Below are 27,875 nucleotides of genomic sequence, written 5' to 3' on the forward strand. Positions count from 1 at the left end.
TTGGAATGTAAGTGAAGCAGATATTATATTTAAGCGGCCTGTCAGAGCGCGCGCCCCATTGGCAGCTCTCGTTTTGTTTTGTCTTTGGAGACGCAACGTGACGTAATACCCCATGAATATGGCGGAAAGTAGGAAGAGTAAGGCTGGCGTCGAGGAGGCTAACATTAAAAAGAAGCAGCTTTGGAAACAAATTCAGCTAAATGTGCAAAGTTTGTAACATTTTCACAAAATCAAGCTCGCAGTTAGCAACGTCAAATGAGGACAATGAAACCACTGTTCAGTTAAGTCAATGAATGGCGTGGGGGATATAACGTAATATTGCGTAATGTAAATATCTCTATGACAAGACGCCCAATAAATTGGAAACTTTGTCCTATATTTTTACTTAACATGTAGGGGGAGGGGGTGCAGGCTGGCTCGCTGAAAGACAAACAGAGTCTGGGCCTCTTGGCTCTGAGTCGGAGTGAGAGAACTAGAGATGGTCAGTTTTCCAGTATGAGCCTCGGCAGCACTGCTGTCTGGTTCTGACAAGATGAGAGAGGAGAAGCTCCACCTTTCCTGTGGACAATCATCCTGGACTATGTGTCTCCAAGTTCTGCCTTCGTACCTGCTGGCCGGGCAGGGTATGGTGACAGCCGGAATGCTGTTGGACTGCGCACAGGTTGGTGACGCTACAACTAGAGTTTAGTACATGACATCTATGGGAACCGCAGAGGTCCAAAAAACACTCCATGGGGTTTATTTATGATAAAGAGCTCTTTGTAGGAAGGTATTTTCTTAGTAATGATTTGCTTACAAATTCTCCAGAGTTAAAATGGATTTCCAATAGCCAACATGGAAGCTGAACACAAGTTAAAACTGTTATCTAGTTTTAACTGGGAATGGAGGTCAGGATGACCTGTGAGGTGACCCCAACCCGTCCCATGGAAAGAAATAAACAAATTTCAGAGATAAGACAGAGCTGCTGTTTCTGTTAGTGTCAACATGCAGGTCTAAATGTAGGAAGTATCTGGAAAAACTGTTAAAATTAGCTTATTATAATTAATTCACTGAAGAAGTTTAGAAGTTTGTATTATTCCAAAGATGCCAAAGAATGTAAAAGCAGTGTCAGATTCAGGAACACGAATCAGGCTCTGTTTGTAACTGTTAATTATAGAGAAAACATTTTGGACCCACAGGCAGCTACTCACCTACTTTATGACTAACAATTTATGACAAAGATTTCTGCCGTGTATAAACAGAAATCTTGTTCCATACAATCATATGAAGCAACAACATATTTCCCTGAAGTTATCCATATTCACCTTCCAACAACTCTGACCACCTGCCCTGTCTGCTAAAAAAGAAAACCCAACATCTCCATATCATGATGCTGCCACCACCACCTTTCACAGTGCTGCGTTCAGTGTTGTAAAGTTCTGTATTAATTATCAGCAACAAGCAGGAAGCACCAACTCTCAACTGGCTGCTTGGGCATAAAAGCAACAGAAACCTTGTAGCTTTGCACTGCAAACCCCCAAATGTGACAAGGTATTTTTGGCTAGCTTTCAGTGTAAATACCTTAGTACACTAAAACCGTCAAATTTATTTTATGTTTGATACAGAATTTTTATGACAACCAAAGTTTACATAGTTATTTGATTGTGCTATAAAATGGCACCATAATACCAATACATAATACCGCCCCTTTAAGGCAATCATCCCTTAATATTGATCAGTTATGTCTCAAGGACAGTTTTCAGCTGTCCTTGAGGCTGATCTGTCATATAAAACCTCAATAAAATACAGTAGATTGTATTATGTGGTGTGTTATTAAGTGTGAGCTGTGCCGCCTGAGTCATTAGGGGGCGCTGCAGTGACAGCAGTCATGTCTCAAGGACAGTTTTCAGCTGAGTCATCGTCCTGCTGAAGGTGTGTGTGAGGACCTTTAGGACACACACTTGCTGATCATCTGCACATATCAGACATCACATACCGCAGGAACAGATTCAGTCTGAGCTAGTTAGGGTTTTTTTTTATCTCCCTGTCTCACCAGCATTGACAGATTACCTGTGAGGGGTTTTGATTGGGAATTCATATAAGTCAGTAGATTATGTAGGGAAACTGGCTGACTTCTGGCAGACAGCAGATGGTCATGTGTCTCCATCCCCTCCCAAGTCCACCAGGGTAAAGCTCGTCCTTCCCACACAGCAGCAGCACCACGTGTCGGCGACAGGTCCAGCACCTGCTGCCGCTCTGAGTGCGTCAACGGCCTGCTGCAGGCGGAGAAGGAGGAGGAGTCTGCTCCACCTGACCGGAGAGGGAAAAGTGTCTCACCCTCCTCCACACTCCCTCCTTCCTCTCAGATCAAAACATCGTCGTCTTTATTCATCTGGAATTTGAAAGACACGCAGCATCACAGAGGTCAGTCCGAAGGTCACAGCCTGGACCAGACCTCGTCGACATGAAGAAGGGGCTCCAGGCTCAAGCGGGACATCACGGCACGGGGGACAAAGAGAGGAACATGTGGAGGGAGACGGAGGAGACGGAGTGGCAAAACGGGAGGACAGAGAGGAAGCTCCTGGCCTTTTGGATGTCCCTGACCCAGAGGAGGTGGAGCCTGCTCAGGCCGGCCGTCCAGCGCTCTGCCTCGGCCGCCCGGCTGCTGAAGAGCGAGGCGTGAGGAGACAAAGGGGACTTTGTGTGTGTGTGTATGTGTGTGTGTCAGAAGATTCCTACCAGACCTGCATTAAGTAGATGTGCGTGTGTATGTGTGTGTGTGTGTATATAAACTCGACTTCCACACTGAACTTCCCTCTGAGTTAAAGTCAGACTAACTTCGTTGTGAGTTTTCAAAGCGAAGGTGGAGGTGACAGGTCTTGGGATGAACAGGAAGTGATGTCATCCCAGATCTGAGCTGAGCCTTGAAGTGGTGATGGGTTTAGACCGATGTGCCATGGCGGTTTCACATCTGGCCCTGCAGCTGCGTTTCCAGGGGAACAAGCCCAGAGGCCTCGGCTGCAGACGGAGGCGCTCTGCCGGCGGCCTCATGGTGAAGCCGGTCCGGCTCCACATCCTGCTGTCCGGGCCGGTCATGGACGCCGCGCAAGTATGGAGAATTATACTTCAGAGTGGGCTTTTTGTTTAAACATTAATAGAGAGAAGCATGTCAGGTTTTCACAGCTTAAAGGGACTGTTTTGGTAAACTTGCTGCATGAAGACAAAGAAATCAGAAAAGTTGTTACTGAACTTGGCAGGATCCAAACTAGTCGTTCTGAAACTCTTTATAACCAATTGTTGCTCAGGAAATAAGTTTTCTAAGCTCCACTGTAAATGACAACAGGACTGGGATTTTTATTCATTTCATCCAATTCAGAAAGGAAGAAGCCACAACGGGAAAAAAACACACAGCAGTTCACAAATATAGCGAAGGGAAAAGACATTCATCAGACGACATGACCAGTCGTCTGATGAAAGGAAGATTGACGTGTTTAACCTTAAACAACATTGTTACATTTGGAGGGAAAACTAGGAGGTTTGCTCACATGAGAACTCAAACCCAGCAGGGAATCCCTGTGCTGCTGCTGGAGGGACTGGTGCACTTTACAAAATATGACATCATGAGGAAAGAACAAGAAAGTCATGATTTTGGAGCAACTCGGTTACAGCAGCTTTTGTTTCAGACAAAAAAAGATCGGTCTGATTTCATGCCAGGCATTAAGGAAATGAGATTGTTTATGTATGTAGTTATTAAGTTTGACATATGAATCCAAAATATATATAAAAAAATAATAAGTAGATGTTAGTATCAATCGATAGACACGTGGTAAGATTGATACTTTAGCTTCAGATTCCCTCTTGAACTTTTGCTTGTAGTTTCTTAACTCTACTTTAAAAAGATTTTGTTTTGATTCGCCCTCAAATTAAGTATATTTTGCACTTTATCGATGAAACAATGCACACAGGCTTTCTATTGTTTCTGTTTATTGTGTCAGTGTGTCATTAAAGCATTTTGTAGACACCTGTGAACTTTGTACAAATTTTGTCCAAAGTTTTAACAAAATGATTCAATAATAAATAAACCATGAGAACATCTAACGGTCAGAAGTTTGATGATGTATCAAACTTAAATAAGTGTCAGTATCGGTATCGGTATCAGTATGGGTATTGGGGATACTGACCCTGTATTGGTATCAGATCGATACGAAAGTTTGAAGTATTACACACCTGTAGTAGATATCTAGCTCACATTGAAAGTTGGTGACTGAATGAAGGGTATGAGGATGAGCTGAACATGTGGATTAGAACTTTGTGATTTGTTTATGCCACTCTGTGCTTGTCAGCACTGGCAGGTGTTCCAGCAGATCTCTGAGGTGTTCGTCTTGGTTCCGGCTCTGGTGGGGCTGAAGGGAAACCTAGAGATGACACTGGCATCCCGTCTGTCAACAGCAGTGAGTGCAACACTCACTCTAAGCACACACTGCAAAATAAAGTCTGTTGTGAGAATGAGTAAAATGTTTGGTGCTTTGAAAAGTTTCTGTGATTGTTCTGTAAATCTGTTCCCATCTGCAGGCCAACATGGGGCAGATGGACGAGACTCAGCAACGCTGGAGGATGGTGCTTTGTAACATGGCCCTCATTCAAGTGGCCTTCACACACTCTCTCTCTCTCTCTCTCTCGTTCTCTCGTTCTCACATACATACACACACTATCTTATTAACAGCTCACTCCAAACCCTTGGAGGATTTTGCTCCAAAACCAAAACCAAAATCCAGAAACACTGTAGCAGCTCATATGACTGAAAATAGAGAGAGAAACTCATCCAGCTGTCATTTGGATGAATGGATAAGATACTGACCTCTGACTAAAGTAGAAATGGAAGGGAGGAAATAGATTTAGAGAAGTTTCATTCATTTAAGGCAGAAGTCATGTTGATCACTGATTGCACTTTAATTTTCCAGCCAATCAAAGGTCAAACTTCAGCCTGACCTCAACAGCTTGAGCTCCTGCACACATAGACAGCTAACCTCTGTTAGCTAGCTGCTTCATAAAATTGATGATTTTGCGTACTTTTGATGAATGAAGCATCCAGGTTTGTGGTTCCTTGCCTCCATGTGTGAATGTGGACTCTGTATTTAATGTTGCATTGAATTTGTCTCCAGGTCCAGGCTACAGTTGTGGGCTTCCTGGCTGCCGTAGCCGCCGTCGCTCTGGGCCATCTGAGCAGAGAGAGAATGGACGGTATCCAGGCTGCCATCCTGTGTGCCAGCAGCATCAGCACCGCTTTCATTGCCGCGCTCGCTCTAGGTCAGCCCAACGCATAACACTTTAATTTACACAATACAACATAGTTGATGTGATGCTGCAGCTTCATCCAGCTGTCCTGTGGGCTGAGACAGGGCTGGTGGTGGTGGCCGTGATTATTGGCTCCAGAAAGCTGGGCATCAACCCGGACAACGTGGCCACGCCCATCGCTGCTAGCCTCGGTGACCTCATCACTCTGTCCCTGCTTGCTGGGGTCAGCAGCTTCTTCTTCACCTACAGAGGTCAGAGACACAACCTACCTGAAGGGGACAGTATAGTATAAAACTAACTTAAGAACTTTACATTATGTCGTAATGTTATTCCCTCATTAAAACCATACCTGGAGTGTATCATGCATGTTTGAAAAAAATCCTTTCATCTCCATGGCAACCATTCAGCTGAGCAAAACACCTTGGTGGAACTCACCCCGTCTTCAAGGACAAAGTTCCTCACTTTCTAAGCTTCTGCCTCACAGAGCAGCCCTTCTCCAGGACTCCCCCACTCAGCTCCTTCAGACTAGTCATCAGCAATTAGCAGTGGGACTGTGCAGCAGCTGAGCTCACTATAGGAGCTACTTCTCAGAGCAACGCTGCTAAAAATGTTGTTAAAGGGTTAATACTGAGATAGTTCCTGGAGGTGGAGTTTCAGAAAGAGCAGGAGATTTTAAAGAGAGATGGGCCCAGTTTAAAGGATTTAAATTAGGAAGTCATGTTTATTTAAAGTCATATTTGAAACAGACAGCATTTTTCTAGCAACTGAAGGTAACATAGTTACTTGACTGTGCTAAAAAAATTATACCATGTGACTGGAAAACACATCCTACTGCTGCTTTAAAGAATAAAGAACAAAAATATCCCAGATGTGGAGTAACTGAAAGGGAGTTTTGTGATACAAGCATCTGGAACGCTTGTTATAGAAACATTGTTAATGCATTTTAACTGCTTTTTTATTGTTGTTGTTTTTTTTAACCAGAGGAGGGCAGCAAAATCCTGATTAACTTCTTGCTAAGAGCTAGAAAAGAGCTGAGTCATCACAGCCAGATTCTTCTGATTCTTTGTTTTCCTGCCCTCCAGATGTGTGGTACCTGCCCACCGTGGTGGGGGGCTTCTTCCTGCTGCTCACCCCTGTGTGGGTCATCATCGCCAGCCGCAGTCCACCAATCAGAGAGGTCCTAAAGTCAGGATGGCAGCCAGTCATTTTGGCCATGTCTGTCAGCAGGTGAGTTCACCAGTGAGAGTCATCTGATCATTTCCTCACGTCAACTCAAAGATTAGTCATGAGCTTTTCACATAACAAGCTTCATTTCCAAAAAGTCAAAAATTGACCTCATTAGGAATCAAAATTATTTTTAACAAAACTTTTCTATTCTGATTGATATGTAATCATATTTTCATCTTCTTAGTATTGGTGGTCTGATTCTGGATAAAACTGTGAGCAACCCCAGCTTTGAAGGCATGGCTGTGTTCACGCCCATCATCAACGGTGAGTCAAAGCAGACAAGACAAACTTTATTCACAAGACAGTAACGGCCTAGAAATATAATAATAATAATACCTATGCATAAATTTAAACTTGACATTTGAAAAAAATGGAAAGATCTTTAAAGATTTGTCAAAATAACTTGAAGGAACATTAAAGTTAAGAAAATTTTCAAATTGTATTAGGAATAAACAGTTTCCAGAACTGATTCTCCACTCATTTTACATGCAAGCTAGCCTTATCCATAACAGTACAGCTAGATACTGCAGGTAGTTGGATAAGTAGAAGAACAATTGTATCGTCCTTAAACAATAGATGTTTAAGGATGTTTTGTAAAAAATGTTTTTATAAAGCACTCATCCTCTGTTAGTGTCTCCGGAGATTTGAACAGTAACTTTGTTTTTCTTTTATCATTGTTGGTATAATCCTTTTAATTGAGCTAAAACAATGCTTTAAATTACAATGACGGGATTTATAATGATGATGTTTCTCTCTCTAAAGAGTCGCTTTTAAAGAGACTAACTATGAGCAACGCAGAAAAATGATGACATGTTGAAATGATTGAACTACGCTGGAAGCCAGCAGTAAATCCCATAATGAATAACGGGATTAAATGTTTCTAACTCCTCCAGAGCCTGACTGTAAACCAAACCCCTGCTGAGGCCGAGCTCAGCGTCAGATCTGAGCCCATCATCAATCATTAGCCATGAAAGAGCTGCTGGAGTCTGATTGGCCTCTGTGTCAGAGGATCCTCAGAGGGGCGTAGAGGACCAGATCGTCTGTGACCCGAGTCCTGCTGACCACAGAGCGGCACGCTGAGCGGAGAGCAATAACAACGGCCTTTACATAGACCACAAGCCTGATCAGAATGCCAACTATGCCTTCACTGGCTGCTGTTCTGTGCCATCCCGCTCCAGGAAGTGCATTTGCATTCCAATGCAGGCTCTCCTCTCACGCCTTGTTGACCAGAAACACTTTTCCTGTTTTTGTTCCGATGATCCGTGTGCTTCAAAGCTGTGAGAGCAGAGAGTAGTCACTCTGCTGCTCATAAAATCAGCTGGAGGGGTTATAAGGCAGATGGAAAATACCAAATAAACTTGACAATGCCTTTTTAGACAGTTTGAGAGGAAAGAAAGGAGTCATGGGAAACAGAATTGGATTAGATTTCCAGTAAAGTGATTGTTTGGATATGGATTAAGTTTTTTCTCTATTTGTTGACGCACTGGGCTCAGCGTTTAAAATCACATCCATACCAGATCAGAACCTTGATTCAACATATGATGTAGTTTCTCTTCATGATGGATTATGAGGATGGCACATTTCTTTGTTTAAAGACATTGAAATGTAATTCCTCCCAAATGAATCTGTAGATCTTCAACTATGCTGTTTATTATTCTCCTTATTTTTAAGTCACTTCAGCTAAAAATACTTTATTTGTCCCAACAGAAAATTAAATGTTGAACTCATAGTCGACACAAGTATCTTCATGGAGTCGACAGTGATTCTGAGGGCGAGAAACCAAAGACACATTAGACTGAATAGATCTGCCCTAATGGATTGTTCACATTGCCACTGACACCTGAATTTAGCGGCAGCAGAGATAATAATCCACAGCAACTTGTGCTGGATGACATCAATTGTTGACCGGCTCAGCTAATCCCTCTCATTTGCTTTTGCTGCTCCTCCTTAGAAGTGATGGCCGTTGCTCTATGTTTCCGTGTTCTCACAGGAGTTGGAGGAAATCTTGTGGCGGTCCAAGCGAGCAGGATGTCCACCTACCTCCATTACTGGAGCGTTCCTGGAGCTCTCCCAGTAAAAATGAGTGCTGACTGTCCTGGACCCTGCACCGCCTTCTGCTCCTCAGGTCAAACCAACAACAATGTTACATTAAAAAAGTGCTTGGGTCTTTACTAACCCTTTGTCAATAAATCAGTATCATAGTGAGCTTTAGTTGGGAAATAAAAGTAAAAGAACAAAAACAGCCATTTTTATTAGTTTTGATATATTTTTAGTGGGAATGTTTACTAAAAAAAATCTAATTTTCAGGTTCATTATTTATGACGCCTTAAAGTGAGTTTTGTTTACTCAAAACATGGAAAAAATGAACAAATCCGACATTTACACAGACAGGCCAACAAAAAAGAAGTCAGCTTAATAAACTAAACTCAAAGTCTCAAAGTGGAACACATGTATTAATACAACATAAAACAGAATTATGTGTGCACTCCATGCAATGTAATGTGTGATGGAAAAATAGCTGATTTTTCCAACATATTGTTGGATGGTCAACAGTCAACATGTTGGATGAGGCCAAAACCTATTTGAAGTCAAGTGAAGCCTAACTAGGGGTCAAGTGTGAATCACTTTTATTTGATTTTCAGGGGCAGACGCACTTAAGCTTAACAAATGTGTAAAAATAATTGAATGCATTCATGTGGTTCTATGAGACAGCATTGTTAATGTGAAAACATTAGACTGGGGCAGTTTTATGTGTTTTCCAGCCACACTGCCATTTTATAGCACCAATCAAGTTACTATGTTAACTTTATTCATTTATTTTATTTTCTTGTAAAACATCTTGGAATGTCTGAAAAAGCCCTATAAAAAATTATATATTTTTATTACTACTATTCTTACTATCATTCAGCTGTCATAAATGTTATAAATATCAAATACGTATAATATATATATATAATCTAACCTAATTTTGACTTCATAATTTAACCCCTTGAAATTGAGCCTCTGTCTCTTTAAGAAACTCCTGCTCCTTCTAAAGCTCTGCCTTCAAGAACTCATCACAACATGGCTCCTCTATTAACCCTTTAACAACATCTTTACCAGCATTGCCCTATAACAAACTCAGTAGATGCTTAGTTTCAGTTGTTTGCTAATTGCTGCTGACTAGTCTGAAGGAGCTGAATGGGGGAGTCGCAATGGAGGGTTGTCCTGTGAGGCAGAAGTTTGGAAACTGCAGAAGGAGTTCACCAGGTGTTTGCTGACTGCTGCGTTTTACATAGCTGAGTGGTTGCCATGGAGATTAAAGGACTGCTCAAACATACCTTTAAGAATAAAAGCAACACTCCAGGTATGTTTTTGATGAGGGAATATCATTATGACATGGTGTAAAGATTAAAGAGTCAATTTTGCACAATACTTTCCCTTTAATACTCTTAGTCAGAGAAATTAGGATTCAGTTCAGTTCAGATTTTTTCAAGCCCTGGATGGGCAGTTAATGTTGCATCCAGAACATATTCATACATAAAACAACCAAAGTTAAAAAAGCAAGAGACAAGTGTACCAAAACAACAAAATGGCTGCCACTTAAACTAACACAAATCAATGAAGTTACCTCCAAACGGCCCCAGGCATTGGCTTCCTCCCACAGAACAAAACATACGTGTTGGCTAAATCGGAGATTCTACATTTTCTGGCTCTTTAGCTGTGAGTGTACCTACTGGAGGTTTGCTTCTCTGTCCATGTTTGTCCAGATGTGAACTCTAAATCGGCCAGAGTTCTGGTGGCCCTTGTGGTACCGGGTCACCTCCTCTTCCTCTACACAGTCCAGCTGCTGAGGGGAGGCCATACCGCCATGACGCCTTCCTTCATCATCTGCTACCTGTGTGCAGCTCTGCTTCAGGTTAGAAACACTTTACTGCAAGAAGTAATAAAACCTCTACAGTTTGCATTTGAAGCCCAGCATCCTCCTCCTCCAGGTGGTGATTCTGCTCTATTCTTCCGTCCTGATGGTCCGCTGGCTGTGGAGACGGAGCTTGGATCCAGATAACTACTCCATCCCCTACCTCACGGCTCTGGGGGACCTGCTGGGAACCGCTTTCTTGGCCCTGACCTTCAGGTTTTTCAGCTCTGAAGGGACCGGGCTTTGAAACATTTGATCAGCACCAGTATCTAATGTGAAAGACTGAAGCACAGCGCTGAGCTCACTGCAGCTGCAGTTGAAAGACAATGAAACAAAAAGACAGGTGACAGGTGGTGACTTAATAATTAGAGAAGCTATAATCTGACTTTGGATCAAATCATAATTCTACCACAATCATGATTCACTATAAGGGAAAACAAAACACTCACATAATGAGTAGTTTAAAGATCAACAACTCAGATTTTGCTGTTGTTCATTCTGCTCTGATTATCACTTCCTGGTCAGAATTAGGTCACAGATCTGACCAGTTCAACGTAAAAAAGTGTCCAAGTAAGAAAAACTGTAACTGTAAACCTCTTCAGTACTTTGGTCTTTAGTATTTCTCTGTTGTTCACATGCAGTTTAATGAGCTCAAACTGAAATTGTAGAAACACCAATTATTGCACGTCTATGGTTATTGCTAGATGGTGGGTGTTTATATTACGACCAATAGACATAATTGTGTTTGTATGTCAACATAAAGCAGACACTATAAGGCTCTAGTATTTAACTTGTCTGTGTGTTCCTATTGACAAATAGTGTCTGAGGTCAGAGTTTATTCTTGTGTGGAGCCTTTTTCTTTATTTCTTTGACGTCCATAAAGAAAAAAATAGCAATAACAGTGAGGCCTGGCTGAATTTGTAGAGCTTCTGTATTTGTAAAAATAAGAAAAAACAATTTGTTCAGTTAAATAAAACACATGGAACCATCTTGGTGAAAATGCATTTATTTGAAAGACATGGAAGAACATATACCTAGTTTGGTTTGGCTTTTTTAGAGCTAGAAATAAATTAAAATAATAGTTACACAAAAAATGTTTCCTACAGTAAAAAAAACAGAATAGTCACAGTTAGAAAAGCTCTTTGTTGCCAAGGGACAAAATGAAGGCCCACGATCCAAGGCACATGTCTGGAGACATTCGCTGTCCACACACGATCTGGATACGATTCATTCTCCTCCTAGAGCAGCGCTGTCCAAACACTGCAAACTTTTACAAACAAATGGGTGGCAAAAGTGAGTATAATTCCAGTCTTGCATGAATTAGAGATCCATTTTCAGACCAGTTTGTTTCTATCATGGACACATTCCATTTAGCATTTTATTTAAAAAATTTAGTCTGTGTGGCAAATGGATACTTTCCGCTTTACAATTTTGGCCCACATGGCAAAAAGTGGACACCACTGCTCTAGAGAGATCACCTGTTGTGCAAATTCACCTTTGAAACAGCAGAAAACCAAAACTTGAACAGCATTTCACACATTCAGAGCCAGTGACTAACAGTTAACTCCACGTCTTCCATAAAAACTCATTTGCCTCGTGAGGCAGAAACTCCCATCTCCTCATGGAATGTCCTCACCAGCTTTTGTTTTTCTCACCTGCTCAGATATGAAAACTTCATGATTTTTCCATTAAAAGCAGAAAGAGAAGCAGGTCCATAAGTTTGTGTCTGAAAGACGTCCCGGCCTCATCTGAACTTGAGATAGGCTGGAGCCGAGTAGTTGAAGAGCAGGAAGTCCATGCGATACAGATTGTAGAGCTTTTTCTGGTAGAAGGGGCTGATGTTCTGGAAGAAGTCGGCCGCCATATCTCCGGTAGTCCTGGTGCTTTTGGACGAGGCGGGGAAGCGGACCTGCTGGTCCGCCCCAGCCAGCTGCAGCACGTAGCGGGAGTCCTGCTCCAGCGTCTCGTACTTCCCCACCACGTCGTAGTGGATGAGGCAGGGGTGGCACAGCGAGTGCACCCGCTCCCAGTGTTCGTTGAAGGGCTCTTCCCGCTGGGTTGCGGGGTCCACGAGGTAATACACAAACTCCTCAAAGGAGACGTCGTCCCCTTTCTCCAGGGCTTCCGGCCGAGGGTCTGGCCTGTGCCGGCGGACGATCTTTGTGCCGTATCGTTTGTGGAAAGCTGTATTGTAGCTCCGTGTGAATTTGTTGCGGTACGCAGAGACCAGCCGCTCGAATGGCTCACGCACAAAAAGGAACTTCAGGTAGGAGCGCAGGCGCTGGTTGATCTGGGGGGTGGAGTACTCGGACAGGGTCCGGAGGTTTCCCGGGACGTGGGCCTCGTTGGCGGGGATGGCTAGCGGGTCTTTGTGGTCACCTGAGACTCCTGTCAGAACCATGAGCACCCTCTTCCAGTTGGTACAGGCTACTTTGGGCACATAGCAGTACAGCAGGCCGTGCTGGTCGTCCACAATAATGTGCTTCAGGTCTTCGGGGACGAGGACTCTGCGTTTGCGGGTGTAGGAGCGGCAGGCCTCCTCCAGCAGCTCCCGGCGACCCTGATGGACGGCCGCCACAGCAGACTCCACCTGTTGGAGAAGGAAAACCAGGAGCAGATAGTTTAATTTGGTTCAGGTTTGGATGGTTTCAGAATGTTTTTGAATAGAAAAGTAGCACACCTTGTAAATACATTCATGACATTTGGCTTTTGATAAACGCATATCACACATATCAGATGTTTTGTTTTTTGAAAATGCTAATAGGACCATGTAACATTTTCCTACACCTTCACACATATGCATGACTTGGTGATGCGCTCACAATACACTGCGCATCTGGAAAACCTTATTCCAGATTCTACTAAATGAATCTCTTTCCTCAACATTTTACACACACATCTGCCATAATGACAATGTGGAAAAGGTTTTTGAGAGTTTTGCAAATTTAAAATTAAGATATCACATTTACATTAACATTGACAGCCTTGATCAATAGTTTGTTGATCCCCCTTTGGCAGCAATTCCAGCCTCAAGTCTTTTTGAATATGATGTCACCAACTTAGCTCTATTATTTATTTATTTATTTTTTTACAGTTTATTTGATGGGGACAGATACTAGAAACATGGCTCAAGACAATCTGATGCCTGCATCACAGTGTTCAGAGCCATAGCTAAGTCACAACACCTGTCCCCAGAAACCTGGACCCTCAGGTGGGCAATTCTGAGGAAAATGATTAATTAAGACTATTTGTGAAAAGGCTGAAACATAACAAAATGTGGAAAAAGTAAAGTGCTGTGAATAGTTTCTGGATGCACTGTATGTTGAAGATTATAGTTATTAGGTAAAAACCTCCTTTGCAGTGCACTGTACTGGAGGACAAACTCCTCATTAAATCAGATGCTCTGCATGTCATGAGGACTTCACTTCTCCATGGTGAGTGAAGCTCTGACTCCATAGAGGGTGGTCTCACGGCCGCTGGAACATGCAGCTACCTGGTAAAACCAGGGGTCATCTAGTTCATCCTGTTCTCCTACTGGCACAAATGTCTTATTTACTCTTTTTATTTACTCGGGCTGGCTTGGCAGTGCAGCGGCCACAGCCCCAGAGCTCAGAGTCTGACTCTGTATCCGACTCGATGACTGGCTCTCAGTGTCTGCCGACAGACACTGGAACATCCAGGAAACTCTGAGGGGCTACGCTCTGAGCAGCAGAACCTGGCCCGTACTCTCACGTAAACCTAGACCTCGCCTTTAAGTCTGTCCGTGTGGACAATGAGGGGACATTAATAGCAACTAGGACCGTCCAAGTCAAACATGTCCTTGGGAGACAGCAGCAGGGTTTGGTACTGCTGCTGAGGGTTAACATAAAGGGTTTGGTTTTCAGGTGAACCACATGCAACAAGGCCTGTCACCTTAACAAATGTTGCTGGATGATAAATTGTCCCAAAAGTTATTGCAGTAAACGAGAGACCATTTTCAAGTAATAGAATGGTAATGACATCATAATGCAAGAACAGCACCTCAAAGGTCAATACATTTTAAATTTTAATAAACTGAAACTGGAAGACGTTTTAAATATCAAGCTTACAGGAAATCTGCATGTGCTGTAAACAATCACATAGAAGCACGATATCATTGCTAGCCATAAAAAGTCTGAATCATTCCTCTGATTCTGACTTTATTGCTACATTTTTGGAATCTTCCTTCTTTATGTAAACAAAAATGGAGTGGCATCAGATTTTAGTGGTTGTAGGATTTCTCCTTTGTCTTTGGTAAAAAACAAAACCTTGAGTCGTTCCTTCTGCTAGCACTGGACACGCATGTTTGTTTTGGTTGTATTTTACCCAGAATTCCCTGCACTAGATAGGAGTGCAATACTAAATATTTTGCTGTCAATCCGATACCAAGTAAATATAGGCCAATATCATCAATACTGATATCAATATTATCAATGCTTTTATTATGTAGGTTTTTATATCGTTATACTGCTGACCTCTAGGTGTTTTTGTGTTTTTTTTTCTTAGAAATATTTTATTAAAATCTAGGACACAATTTGGACAAAGTTTGTAGATGTCTACAAAATACAAGATAAACAGAAATAATAATAAAACAACAAAGCAAATTTATGTGGATATCTTTCCTTAAAGTGCAAAAAATATAATTTGAGAGCAAAACAAAAATCTGTTTTTAGGTAAAATTGAGAAACTACAATATTTAAATCAGATGAAATTTCAATATACCAATACCGACATGTTATCAATATTTCGGATCGATCTGCCCATCTCTTTAACTTTTATCTTACTGATTTAAAATTCAAGGAAAAATTGTAGAATTCAAGAAGTTATAAGAAATTTCTTAAAATGTTCATCACTATGAGCTCAGATTTTATGTGGCCAAGATCTCTCCGTTCTTCAGAAGGGAAACATAAAAAATTGGTGGTTTATTAAACACCAAGTTTCCCCACTTTAAGTATTTACTCTACAATATTTACAGCTTATTTTGCCCAAACCTCTAAGTTTTAAGAGCTGCTTAAGGTTGAGTTGGGCCAAACAGACACATAAGTGAGTCTGGCCAACAGTTTACCTCCTAATTACCATCCTGAGAGATTAGCAAGTTAAGACCTGAGGAGGAAGGAAAATGAAGAAAATATTACAAGCAGTTAAATTTAAGGGGAACCTGCTGGAGCTTGTTTGTTTTATGAAAATTAAACCTTCCTTCTCCACACAGAAAGACTTAACTGGGAACAGCTGCTGTGTTTTTACACAAAGCATTTCAAATCTGAAAAAGAAAAAAAAAATGTGGATAGGTTTGAGATCTCAGTGAACAACCAACACAGGAAACACAACCAACGACGAAGGCAGCAAAGGATAAAATGCAGGTGATAAGATAGAACATCTAAAGTCTCACCGTCTGGTGATGCTTTCTGCTGTTAAAAATGGAAAATTCAAAGAGAAGGTTTATGTGCTCAAAAAACTGTTTCTGAGCACATTCTGAACAATAATAAACTGGGAAGTGTTAACTAGGTCAATAAATTAAAAATATACATTAAGAGAATAACTTATTATATTCTGTGACTTATGTAGTTGTAAAATGTTTTAACAATAACTGCAAGAGAAGGAAGTGGCTCTTCTTTCTAAAACAAATAAAAAGGCGATGATCTGCAAAGTCGCACCTTAAGGCACAAAACTTCTGAAGAGTGCAATTTGACTACAAGACACAAAAATCAAAGGGGCTTTTAACACCGCCCCAAAATAAAGAAACAAAGAAAATCAAAACAGCGTTGAGGTTTCTAAAAGAAGGGAATGCGTCCCACACCACTCACCTGTTCCCCCTCATACAGGCTCTGCAGGGGGCTCCTCCGGGTTTTCTGCCCACTGCTCCGCTCCGACAAATGTTCTGAAGAACAAAACACATCAGTGACAATGTTCATGTCACAAAACACACACTCACACACACTAGACATTACGAGGTGTTGGCATATTTAAAGGGATGGGAATCACAGACAATAACGCTATAACATCACAACATGTCAACAAACAACGAGGATAAAAAGTCTGAAGTTTAAAAATGAATAAAGCGGCCGGCTGAGTGTAAAGCCAACCTAACATGGAGGCTGAGGGCGATGAGGATCAGTCTGAGCCTTCAGGTCGGCATCGTTTTACCTCACGGGCTCAGACACACACACACACACACACACACACACACACACACCATTTCACACAACCACACTTGAAGCAAATGTGGTGAATCTGTGGTATCAGAAGACAGACGTTACACTGATGAACAGTCACTTCACACTTTGTGAAACATTTATGTGCTTTGTTGGATTAGTGCAACAATCTGTACCATCAAACAGCAGTGACCACAGAACATCCCTGAAAACTTAAAAAGACCTGCATTAAGAATGAGTTTGTAAGACTTTCAAAGCCAAGAGGTCCAGAGAATAACGGCAAAACTTATGAAGGGCAACGAGAGAAATCTGTTCGACAAAATCCTCTCATTTTCAGCAACAGACACAAACAAATCAGCCAAGAGTTAATTCATTTTGGGTGAGCTGCAGTTGACAGATCCTTCATTGTAAAGCCCATCTTAGGTCACATCTTAGTGTGTAGTTAATGACAGTCAGCCCAGAGTTGCCAACTTAGTGACTTTGTTGCCATATTTAATGACTTTTCAGACAAAAATAAATAAATTCCGAATCAGCGGGTCAGACCTTAACTTTAAGATCCTTTTTTTAATCATTCCCATCTTCCAAAAATACTGTCACACTGTACTGTGTTGGTGGCTAACCACGTTTCACATTACATTTCAGAAATATGATTGATGAATTAAAAGGGAAATATGAAGCATAGATTGATGGTATGGGCCTTGGGTCTATCATTTGCTGTTGTGTTATTCTATTTTTACCAGAACTGTAAGCTACAGCTAACATGCTAACAATGTAAGAAGCCAGAAAGTTTAAAGGACTTCTCTATTTTGGATCAAAAACAACCAAACAGACATTCACTTTTTAAAAGTTTTTTATTATTATTATTTCAATGATCCATTTTACTTGAATCAACCCTTAAACATATTATACTAAATATTATAAATGTATCCACTTACTTGAATAAAAATGAACCTTTATTGAAGCTTTGTTTTATCTAACTGCAACTGAGTTCATTTATAATGTGGCTCCTTAACACCGACCTAATATTCAATATTTTGTTTCTCATTAATATCTATTCAGTAATAGGAGATATAAACACATGTAGTCCATAAACAACAGCATTAAACTATTTTTCTCTACATGTTATATTAACATCTGGAAACAGACCTGAGACTGCTCCACTGTGAGTGGATTATTATAAATTAATATCGTTTTAGAAAAAGCTGGAGCAGCAGAGCTGGTAGTTCATGGAGTAGCTGCAGCCGTTTCACATATGGATGTGATCTGGAGAGCCAAGGGTGCCACACACACGGCACACACACTGGAGAACACTGTAAAAATGTAATGTACAGGGAATGACAGAGTATGAAGGGCAGACATGGCATTTTAAATTTTAAAATAAAAATCTAAAAGACAAAAAATGATGTAGTCCACATGTATATATGTCTGTCTCTTACGTGATCTACATGCAGTCCTACTCAATAAGTCAGAATTTTGATGTAAAGTTGATGTATCTCAGTAACTCAGTTCACTAAATGAAACTCACATCATATCAAGTCTTTATTTCTGTAATGCTGATCATAAAAGCTAATGAAAACATTCTAGATTAGAATATTGAGAGGATCCTACACTGACCCACATCTGGACGCAACAACAACAAAACATTCAGTGTTTAAACTTTACATTTTCTTAAAGCCCATTCTCAGAAAAGTCACAACATTTAGTAAAGTGTAATCATGTGTTAAAAATCAATGGAGCTTTTACTCTGTGCAGTGAGGCTGAAGGAGTTGATGTTTTTACAAAGAATCTTTCCTCATATTTGATTATTCTACACCAGCTACTATATATACACTTACTTATATACTTATATATTTACTTGCTGTTAAACTGTTTCTGTTTTTATTTCTTGTTATTCTTTTTAAATCATACACTATTTTTACCATACAATGACATAGAAAAAGAAAAAAAAGAAATAAAGATATCCTTCCTGGAAGCATTTCTGTTAGCACTAGCATAAATTAGCTGATGTACCGATTGTGCTTCTGGAACAGATCGTCCAGTCTAGATAGCTGCAGTTTCTGAGGAAGAAGTGTGGAAATACTATAAAGTGACTCAATATCACTCCCAGAAACATTGGCTTATAACTTAAATACAAGGATAACGCTTATTTTCCACCAAGCTAAGCTTTAGATTTTTTGTATTTCCTCAAGAAGATTCACATCAGCAGAGAAGAGCAACAAAGACAAATCAGATGATCCTTCTGCCAACAGAAGGTCCAACTCAACATTTTTCTTTAACTCTTTGATTTATCTGCTGACTCAGAATCACATTTCACGCATGAAAACATCCAAAGTAACGTTTTTCTCCTCGTCCGTTTAAAGGCCAGTGAGCAAAGGTAATGTCTGCTTGGGTTTAGGAAATGACTAACACCTGGCAGACAGCGAGCTCAGCAACAAGCTGAGATGGCACACATTGAAAGCATGCATTGTGTGACATCATGTCCCTGCTAGTGCAGCATCATGGGAAATCTGAGTGGCTCTCTGGTGAAAATATCAGGACATTAAGCTATCTAATTATTCTACCAGAGCAAATCACTGCAATATGGAATTATGGAAATGTTTAAAAAAAAAAACATCTAAGAGAGAGAGAGGGAGAGAACTAAAGCGGGGCTAAAGACGCTGATCGATCCCGCTTTGGAACTTTTCCATTTGAAACATTCCGGTTTCACCTGGTCTGGTGTGAAAACACTGCAGCTCCGCTAGTCACACAACCACAGCGCAGGAAATGCAAAACGCAGGACGGCCCATGTATGTTCGTCCTGTCTTGGCTATGAACAGAGCTCTGTTTGAATCCCAGTGGGGAAACAGCCCCCCAATCCTCTAACCCCCCTTCAGCTTCTAATGCCAAGGAGTCACTTTGCTATGAGAAATGCTGTAAAAGTAAAAGCCTCATCCTTTTGTGTGAAAAATGAGTGTAAATCTTATCCTGTCAAAAAGCGTAGAAATGATAAACGTATAGAGCCAGACCAGTTCTGGACAAAAACTCAACAGTAAAAATCACCAGTCAAGTTTTTTTTACTAACTCTAAATACTATGAACACATGACAAATGGTGAATTAATGAAGCCATCATTAGGAGACAGATAAGAAATGACATCAACACCATGTTGCATCCATGTTGGAGGCTCTTATTTTGAAGTGAAAAGGGAAGTCTTTTTTGAATTTTGTGATGACAGAGCTGGCTAATAAAGACTTTTGGTTATGCTGAAGCTTGACACACATTAGCAGACCCTGAATTTGGATACAACTATAATATATCTGTAAGCAGTAAGCTGTAAGCTAGCTAAGCGCTAGTTGCAGTTAGCATCAGCTACTGCTGATGCTAAAGATGGCGGCGGTGTTTTGGGGGCCAAGACCTCCAGTGGAAAAACATGAAGAACTCAAAATAACATAAAATACACTTTTAAATTAAGAAATGCTACTTTGAGCCACACAGTGTGAATTGTAAGAGGTAACAGGTCTTCTGGTTCTGGTTCTGCTCTGCATCACCAGAACCAGAACCAAAGGAGGAGAAGCAGCATTCAGCGTCTATGTACCACAAATCTGGAACAAACTTCCAGAAAACTGTAAAACAGCTGAAACACTGAGTTCCTTTAAATCTTGACTCCTGTTTAGAGTTGTAACATTTCTGAAGGGAACTTTTCAGAATAAAACATTGAGGCCGGGTCAGAAGGAGTGAAGTCTAGGAAGGAGAATCAGCTTCATTCATCAAGTCTGTGCAGACAAACAAGGAATCTGACTTTGGTCCAATTTTATTCTCAAAGATATTTAAAATATAATTACATTAAAAAGGGAAAATAAAAGCTAAGGGCCAAAAACGCATACACTGACATGCTAAAATCACAGCGCCACACAGTAGCCTGGCATAAGAACTACACCGCTGTAGCTGTTGAGGTGTATGTGGTCTCGTCTAAACGTGGAACTAATTAAACATGATTTAATTAGTACGTCCACACACCTCAAATTCAGGCTCCTCTAGAACCTCGCAAGTAGTTTTTTTTTTTTTTGCGACAGCATGCGGGATGTAAATTTTGCGTCTGCTTTTTTCTTTTCGCAGACATCTATGCTCAGCCTGGACGTTGGGGATCGTGGTGACAAACACACAGCAGATGAAAAAAAACGTTGAGCCCCAACGTGTGCAGAGAAAAATGACTTGTTTGGAAGAAAACAAAATGTGGAAGGATTTTTCTTGTTTTCCTCAGTTGCATAACTCCATCTCTTGGGGATGGCAGGGTCACAAAAACTGCTGAGAAACCAACTTTATTATTCCTCTTTACTTCTCTCCTGATCAGACAGTCGACCAAACCATCGCATCATAATGCAAACAAGAGTCTGTCAGGTGTAGTTCTGAGTGGAACGCTGTGCTCAGAAACAAAGTGTCATCTCTGACAGGTCCAGGTGGGCTGTGGTCCATGTGGGGAGCGTTTAGCTGAAGGAAATGTAATCTGTGCAGCTCGTTTTGAAAGGTTCTGAAGAACGTCATGAGTAGTTTCATCTGCGACAGAGCAAACCTGCAAATCATTTGAGAATAACCGCTTCCAAAACAGATGGTCCTGATCAGATTCAGAGGAACCAGAGGACTGCTTGAATAAGAACCTGAGAGCCGTCATCAGACAGGCTGAGGAGGGAGAGCAGTCCTCCTCTACACCCGGCCTGCAGTACATATGTGTTGCTGTGTTATGTAATAATGAAGTAAAATCTTCAAAAAGTAATAAAACATCATTGAAATAGCATTATGTAATAATCAACGCAAAACATAATAAAATCCTTGAACACATTTTGCAAAACTTTCTGCCACATTATGTATAAAAACTTTACATTTTCCACCGATTATTATGAGGCAGCTCTGCTTAACAAATTATAAAGTGATAATGTGGCGCATTATGTAATAAAATGTTTGTGTTGATGCTGATCATTATGTTTCTAATAACAATCATGTTGTAGCTTATATAAGAATTTAAATTGAACTTTTGGTCATTTAGTTTCCTTTCGGACTCAAAGCCAGAACCTGCAGCATTAAGCTGCATGTAAACGACCAAAAACAAATTGAAATTTTGCTAGAAAATACTCACAAATTTTAAGATTTTTCTCAGAAATGTTCTAGAAAACACTTGAAAATTTCTGAGTTTGAAAGGACAAAGTTTTGCTAGAAAATTCCCCAGAAATTTTGATATTAATCAAAAACTAAATTCTAATCCCCCAATCCCCAAAACACACACACACACACACACACACACACACACACACACACACACACATACACACAAACAAGGAAGCTTCTGATCTCCAAACATCAAGAATTTGCAAGAAAATCTCAGAAGTTTTGAGATCTTCTCAATCTTATAAATTTTCTAGAAAATACTTGGAACCTTCTGAGTTTGAAAAGTCAAACTTTTACCAGTAAAAACTCAGATAGTTTTATATTAATTAGTTAAAAACATGACCATGTCTGAGCTTCAAATGTTGTGAATTTTTGACATTTTAAATCCAGAAGATTTCCAAAAGTAGAAAATTTTTGACTTTGAAAAGTTTTTTTCTTGCAAATTTCTTCACATCTAAAGCTTTCCTCCAGATCCAAGAGATGAAATGTCTCCCGGGGAGCCGGGGAACAAGCTGCTTTAACGCTCAGCATGCAGTGAGATGAAGTACTGCACAGATAATTTGTGGTGTGGAGGTTGGGCAGGGAAGGAATGAGCTGAGCAGGAGCGATGGTGACGGCCGCCTGCAGCCTCCAGGCTGCTGTCTCTACCCTCCATCCTCCATCTGCTGCTAATTAAACCTCTAGAACAAACTGCACGAGAGGCGTCACTCCACATCTGGGTCTGTAGTGTTACCGCTGACATAAACATCAATCCTGCTTCCAGGATCATGTAAGAGGAAAACTCTGGCAATGGAGGGAAATATAACATAATTTGAGACAGGTGCATGCAGCCACAGGAAACCCTCTAAAGCTTTGAGCTGCCAATAAAACACAAACTGGTTCAGATTTCTCTTTAACATGAAAACAGCATTCAACGCTGCCTGAACTGGTTACGGATTATTTATGTAAAGAGCAGTGGAGACGCCACACTGTGTGAGAGAAAGCAAAATGGATCTTTGCATTCTGAGCACAATTACAGTGATAAAGCGACAGGTAAATGTTGAAGTGTTGAGGATTCTGCCACTAGCCCGTCAGGACAACTAAAGTCTGGTTCACACAGAAACGTTTATGTGCCCACATGAAAATAACTGTAAAACTGCTCACTGAGACTGACCTTATGGATTCGGTAACAGCATCTATACAGAAGAGCTGCTGTCAGTGAAGCTGTCTGGCTGTTGGTTTCCATCAGGTCACCTGTTAAGGCCAGTAAAGCCTTAACAGAATATCTGTCTAGAAATGAGCCAAAATGGAGGCGGCCTGCTGGAGCAGAAGGTCTCTGCTGCTCATTTCTTCTTTTTGGAGACTTTTACTCCACATCTTTTGGGTTTGGGAATTGCATGTTTAGGCTTTTAATCTCTGTTAATGTCATTTGACCATATGGCTGAAAATGTACCATGACATTAATTAGCTTTTTATTTAAATATCTGAATTACTGTCCAACTGGTGACGTGTCATTTCCTGTTTATCCAGGTTTTTCTCCACAATGTTTTTCTTCATTTTTAAGCAGTTATCTATTTATATTGATCACATATTTACTGCAACATATTGTTATTGATTTATCAGTTAATATTGGTTACTTTGAGACATTTTTTAAGTAATATTTAAAATGGCATAACAATACAAGTTTGATAAACTCATTTTGTAAAAACTCTCAACACTGGAACTGGAATATATTCCAAATATTCTAAGTAAAACACAAACCAAATACAATACATAAAACAGAAATAGAAACCAGATGCAACTGAAATAAACAGATAAAAAAGGATTATGAAGTCTGTGAAAAAAATCCTCCTTCAAAAAATATGAATCATCTGAATGGAAATTATTGAGCTCATTTTAATTTATCTCTCAATTAAAGATGACCTGCTCATTGCAACAGGCTTGTGAAACTAAGACAGCACCTGTCTTCAGTCAGAGGCCTCTTCAGATTCACTGTAAAACTGACTGCTACTGGAGACACTTCCTGCCTACAGCATCAGCCTCCACATGTTGTCATAACACATGAGTTATGACAACATTTAATTTCCCTTTGGCATAAATAAAGTATTTGTGACTCGAATTAGCAGGATGTTTCTTGGAACATTTCCCCTTTTCTCTTGGACTAAAGTGGACCAATGCTCACATCTACAGTACATGCACTGTAAAGCCGCAGAGTCCGTAGCTCAGTGTTGTGGGTTCAGAGTGCCAAAGTACATAAAAAACTACAATCCTATAATAAGTGCAACCCAAACATTCCTCTGTTTACAGAGCATCTTGCTGCTCCATATGGAGTTTAGACAAACAGCCTGACCTTTAGCCCACATGGAGCAGAAAAGAACTGTTCAGCTGTTCCAAATATGGATGAATTGTTCATGCTTATTTCTGAAATCAATTTATTCAAACTGAAAGCCAGCAGGCTGTATTAATCTGTCAGAAACATGCTGCTTTCCAAGTGCATTTGAAGTGCATGAAAGCAGAAATACCAGAGTGAGTCTTCCACCGTTCTGCACACGGCTTCATTCATGCAGACGATCGACAACGGATCCGAGACACGAGGCAGCAGGAGGGACAGTCAGCACAAAACTCCACTGAACTTATTCAACCCTTCACTGACTTGTTTGTCTCGATTCATTATTTACATGGATTTTAACGTCTTAAAAAAACTGAATGCAATTAATTGCTTTTTTTTTTAAATACACAAAGATTCCAACCGGAATATCGGCCAATATTAGCACAACTTTCACATATTGATATCGGTCTCAATAAGTCAAATCTGGCAGATATTTACGCCTGCCACAATAAATCTTATGAAAAATTAAAGCAAGCTCAATAATTTCCATTAGTGTGGGTTTTTTCCCCCTTTCCTCTCCAGGCTTCAGTCTGGTGTTTTTTTCTGAAGGACAATTTTATTTACAGAAACTTCATCATTTATTTATTTGTTGTTTATGTTGTTTGTTTATTTCTTTGGATATTTAAAAATGCTTTTCAGTTTCAGTTTTAAATGTTCATTAGAATTGGAAGTTTATTGATCTTTGACAATGTATCACTGCATTATTATTATTATGCCATAATTATTAGATAACTAATAGTAACGGCATAACTTCATGTTCCAATCAGGGATAGAATAGTTTGGGGCTTTTCATTACAGTTTAGTTTTATTTCATTGTGATTTTTTTGTTTGACTAATTCAGTTTGTTTAAATTTGTTTTTACAGTGGGTTTGCTATTAACACTGTTTAACTTTAGTTCAGGTTTTACTAGCTATGATAATAGTCTTGTTTTTCATAATTTTGGTCAATTTGTAGGTGCGGAATTCAAAAAGTGACTATTTATACATCATTTGGGATAATAAATAGTCAACAGAAGATATAATATATAAAAAATATTTTCAATTATTGTCTCACCAGCTGACTGCTGCTTTCTCCAAACTCATTCTGTTATGGTTTTGCAGACCACCAGGATGAGGATGGAGGGCAGTAATCTGCAGACGGCTGACATAAACTGCTGTTGTGGGAGGAAAAAAAAAAAATCGGTTCGAAAAGTTCCAATAATTACCATTATTTTATATTTATTTAAATTAACGGAAATGTTGTCTTAATTTCAGTCGCTATTATTTTGTTTGTTTTAGTTAATTGTAATGTTGAAGGCCTATCGTAGCAGCTGTTGATGCTAACAGCTGCTACGTGTTGGATGTTATGCTAAACCAGTTGCTGCTCAGTTCGGATTATAAAACTGATGAACTACTGTTGGTTTTACTGCACTATAAAACTGCAGTTTTCAAACATGTATATGACATCGACTGTATCATGAAATGACTCATGTTGAATATTGGAGGCAAAAATAATCCTGATCAGGACGTCCCACACTATGAAGCAGCTCATCTGATTGGTTAAAATCCACTAAGATAAAACATAGTCAGGAAACACTTACAGTACGAAAAAGAAATCTCTATAATTATTACAACACATAACTACTCCGCTCTGTGACATCACAGCAGGGACCAGATATTCCTCTGATATTCCACGAGTAACCACGGTGATAATCAATAACGTATACAGACAGGGAAATGCTGTGTTGCAATAAGAACACACACACACATATATATATGAATGAAAATGTTCTGAGTTCTGGCTGTATTGTTGTCTCAAGTCTTTCAGCAGGACACTCCTGGATTTAGCTCCGCCCTTTAACTCCGCCCCACTTCGCTATGCTGAAGCATCCCAGCAGCATGCTGCTGCCACTGCCGTGCGTCACTCCAGGGGATGTACTGTTCCGATTGATTAGTGGTTCCAGTAGATTTTATTAAGGAGTATTAGAGTAAATTGGGGGCTGGATTCATATGCCAATAGTTTTACATTTTTATTTATAAAAAGAAATTATGATAATAATAATCCATCCATCCATCCATTTTCTGTACACCCTTGTCCCTTAGTGGGATCAGGAAGGCTGCTGGTGCCTCTCCAGCTAAACTCCGGGCAAGAGGCGGGATACACCCTGGACAGGGCACCAGGCTGTGATAATAATAATAATAATAATAATAATAATAATAATAATAATAATAATAATAAAAAAAACTGAATCTCACCATTCCTTCTACTTCACATATGTGTGTGATTTAGATTATACTTCTTGTAATAAAATCCCATTCTTAGGTACTGCATGGAAATATGGAAGCAGAAACACAAAATATTGAGAAAGACTTAATGGACTTCATTATTAAGTCACTAAGAAAATGACCTGGTGCTCCATGTGCAGAATACTCATGTCCATAACAGGGTGCACTGAAGCACAAAATAAGATTTTTAAAAAATATATACAAATAGAAACATGACCTAAATGTAAATGAATTCGGATGTTTATTTTATTATGATGGCTGCAGGAATGATTGCTTCATATTTAATGATTGATAATTCCAGTTAACCTGACGGGATTTGCCACACCTGAATGCATTTCAGTGGAAGGTGTTCTTCTTTTGTCTCTGGTTGGGATCCAACACATTCTGGTGAATCAGGCTCAGACTGAGCTTTTTACCCCAGATAAAGATAAATGTCAAACGGACATACTGGAACACAGACAAGTATTTCTGTTCCCGCCGCAGGGTTATATTTATGGATTTGTGTTAAAGCTCACCTGGCTTCAGACTGCTGTTAAAGTAGAAGATGACCACAATGAAACATCCCAGACACAGGGCAGAAACCATCCGAATCCCTTTGGGTTTCCTCATTCTGAGTCTGTGGAAACGACCGAGCAGCTGGGCCGACTTCTGCCCGGGTTCATACGACAACCGGCGTCCGTCCTCTAACTACTTTATTACCGATAACAGCACCGAGCCGGCCCGCTCACATCTCACGGCCCTGGTTATTTTCTCGCGCATGTTTGCATGTCCGTACCGGAGGACAAAGCGACGAAAAGAAAAGGAGAGAAAAAAAAAAGGTGGGGGGCAGCGGTAGCGAAACGAGAGTCCGCTGTTCTCCGGTATTTTTTAACGATTACTATGGCGTTTCTGTGCGCTGCTGGAAAACCAGCCGGGCGGGCTTCATTACTGCCAGCGTGGTCCGAGCGGAGGTCACCGGCTGCCTGGTTCCGTTAAAGGGCTTTTATGTGACCCTGCGGGCCTTTCCTACCGTTCGGTTAACCCCTTTCTGCCCAAAATCCAGAGGTTTGCGGTTACTCTTAAAGTAAGTCGTCAAGCTGTTGTCTCGGTGGGTGAACTTCCGGTCACCTTTTTCAAAGTAAAAGCTTTCCAAGAAAGGAACCGGATGTTTTGTCCTGTTTATCTCTACGAGAGACTGGCGATCTGTCCAGGACGTACCCCGCCTCTCACCCGAAACGTTCGCTGGAGATAGGCACCAGCACCCCTTCTGACCCCGGCAATAGGGACAACCAAAGGTGTTAGAAGATGGATGGATGGATGGATGGATGGATGGATGGATGGATGGATGGATGGATTGGGAAGGCACCGGAAAAAGTCCACAAACTACCCAAATCAAAGAGATTTTTTTTGCTCCAAGTCCTGGCTATTTGGAAAACAAAAAACAAACAAACACACAAACATAATATATATATATATATATATATATATATATATATATATATATATATATATATATATATATATATATATATATATATATATATATATATATATATA

At 40.4% G+C, this 27,875-nt stretch overlaps 2 protein-coding genes across 4 annotated transcripts; one reads left to right on the top strand and one right to left on the bottom strand.

The window, feature by feature from the left end:
• Positions 1-446: 446 nt before the first annotated feature.
• Positions 447-11,389, top strand: LOC106955156 (solute carrier family 41 member 1-like). Of its 2 annotated transcripts, none has more exons than XM_015045161.1 (10): positions 447-661; positions 4,323-4,430; positions 4,552-4,623; positions 5,142-5,286; positions 5,379-5,525; positions 6,357-6,501; positions 6,686-6,765; positions 8,492-8,626; positions 10,251-10,399; positions 10,476-11,389. In XM_015045161.1, the coding sequence occupies exons 1-10, from the start codon at positions 533-535 to the stop codon at positions 10,644-10,646; spliced, it is 1,281 nt and encodes a 426-aa protein (XP_014900647.1). In that variant the 5' UTR covers positions 447-532; the 3' UTR covers positions 10,647-11,389. The 2 variants fall into 2 exon arrangements, with proteins under 2 accessions (XP_014900647.1, XP_014900646.1); XM_015045160.1 differs by lacking the exon at positions 447-661 and adding an exon at positions 1,910-3,088.
• A 106-nt stretch (positions 11,390-11,495) lies between these two features.
• Positions 11,496-27,434, bottom strand: LOC106955157 (carbohydrate sulfotransferase 11). 2 transcript variants are annotated; one of them, XM_015045162.1, is made up of 3 exons: positions 26,855-27,434; positions 16,222-16,295; positions 11,496-12,989 (listed from the first exon to the last, which is right to left on the bottom strand). In XM_015045162.1, the coding sequence occupies exons 1-3, from the start codon at positions 26,946-26,948 to the stop codon at positions 12,144-12,146; spliced, it is 1,014 nt and encodes a 337-aa protein (XP_014900648.1). In that variant the 5' UTR covers positions 26,949-27,434; the 3' UTR covers positions 11,496-12,143. The 2 variants fall into 2 exon arrangements, with proteins under 2 accessions (XP_014900648.1, XP_014900650.1); XM_015045164.1 differs by lacking the exon at positions 26,855-27,434 and adding an exon at positions 16,501-20,124.
• Positions 27,435-27,875: the final 441 nt, after the last annotated feature.

This window comes from Poecilia latipinna, unplaced genomic scaffold (assembly GCF_001443285.1).
Source record: "Poecilia latipinna isolate Pla-1442-1.1 unplaced genomic scaffold, P_latipinna-1.0 Scaffold711, whole genome shotgun sequence".
Taxonomy (NCBI): domain Eukaryota; kingdom Metazoa; phylum Chordata; class Actinopteri; order Cyprinodontiformes; family Poeciliidae; genus Poecilia; species Poecilia latipinna.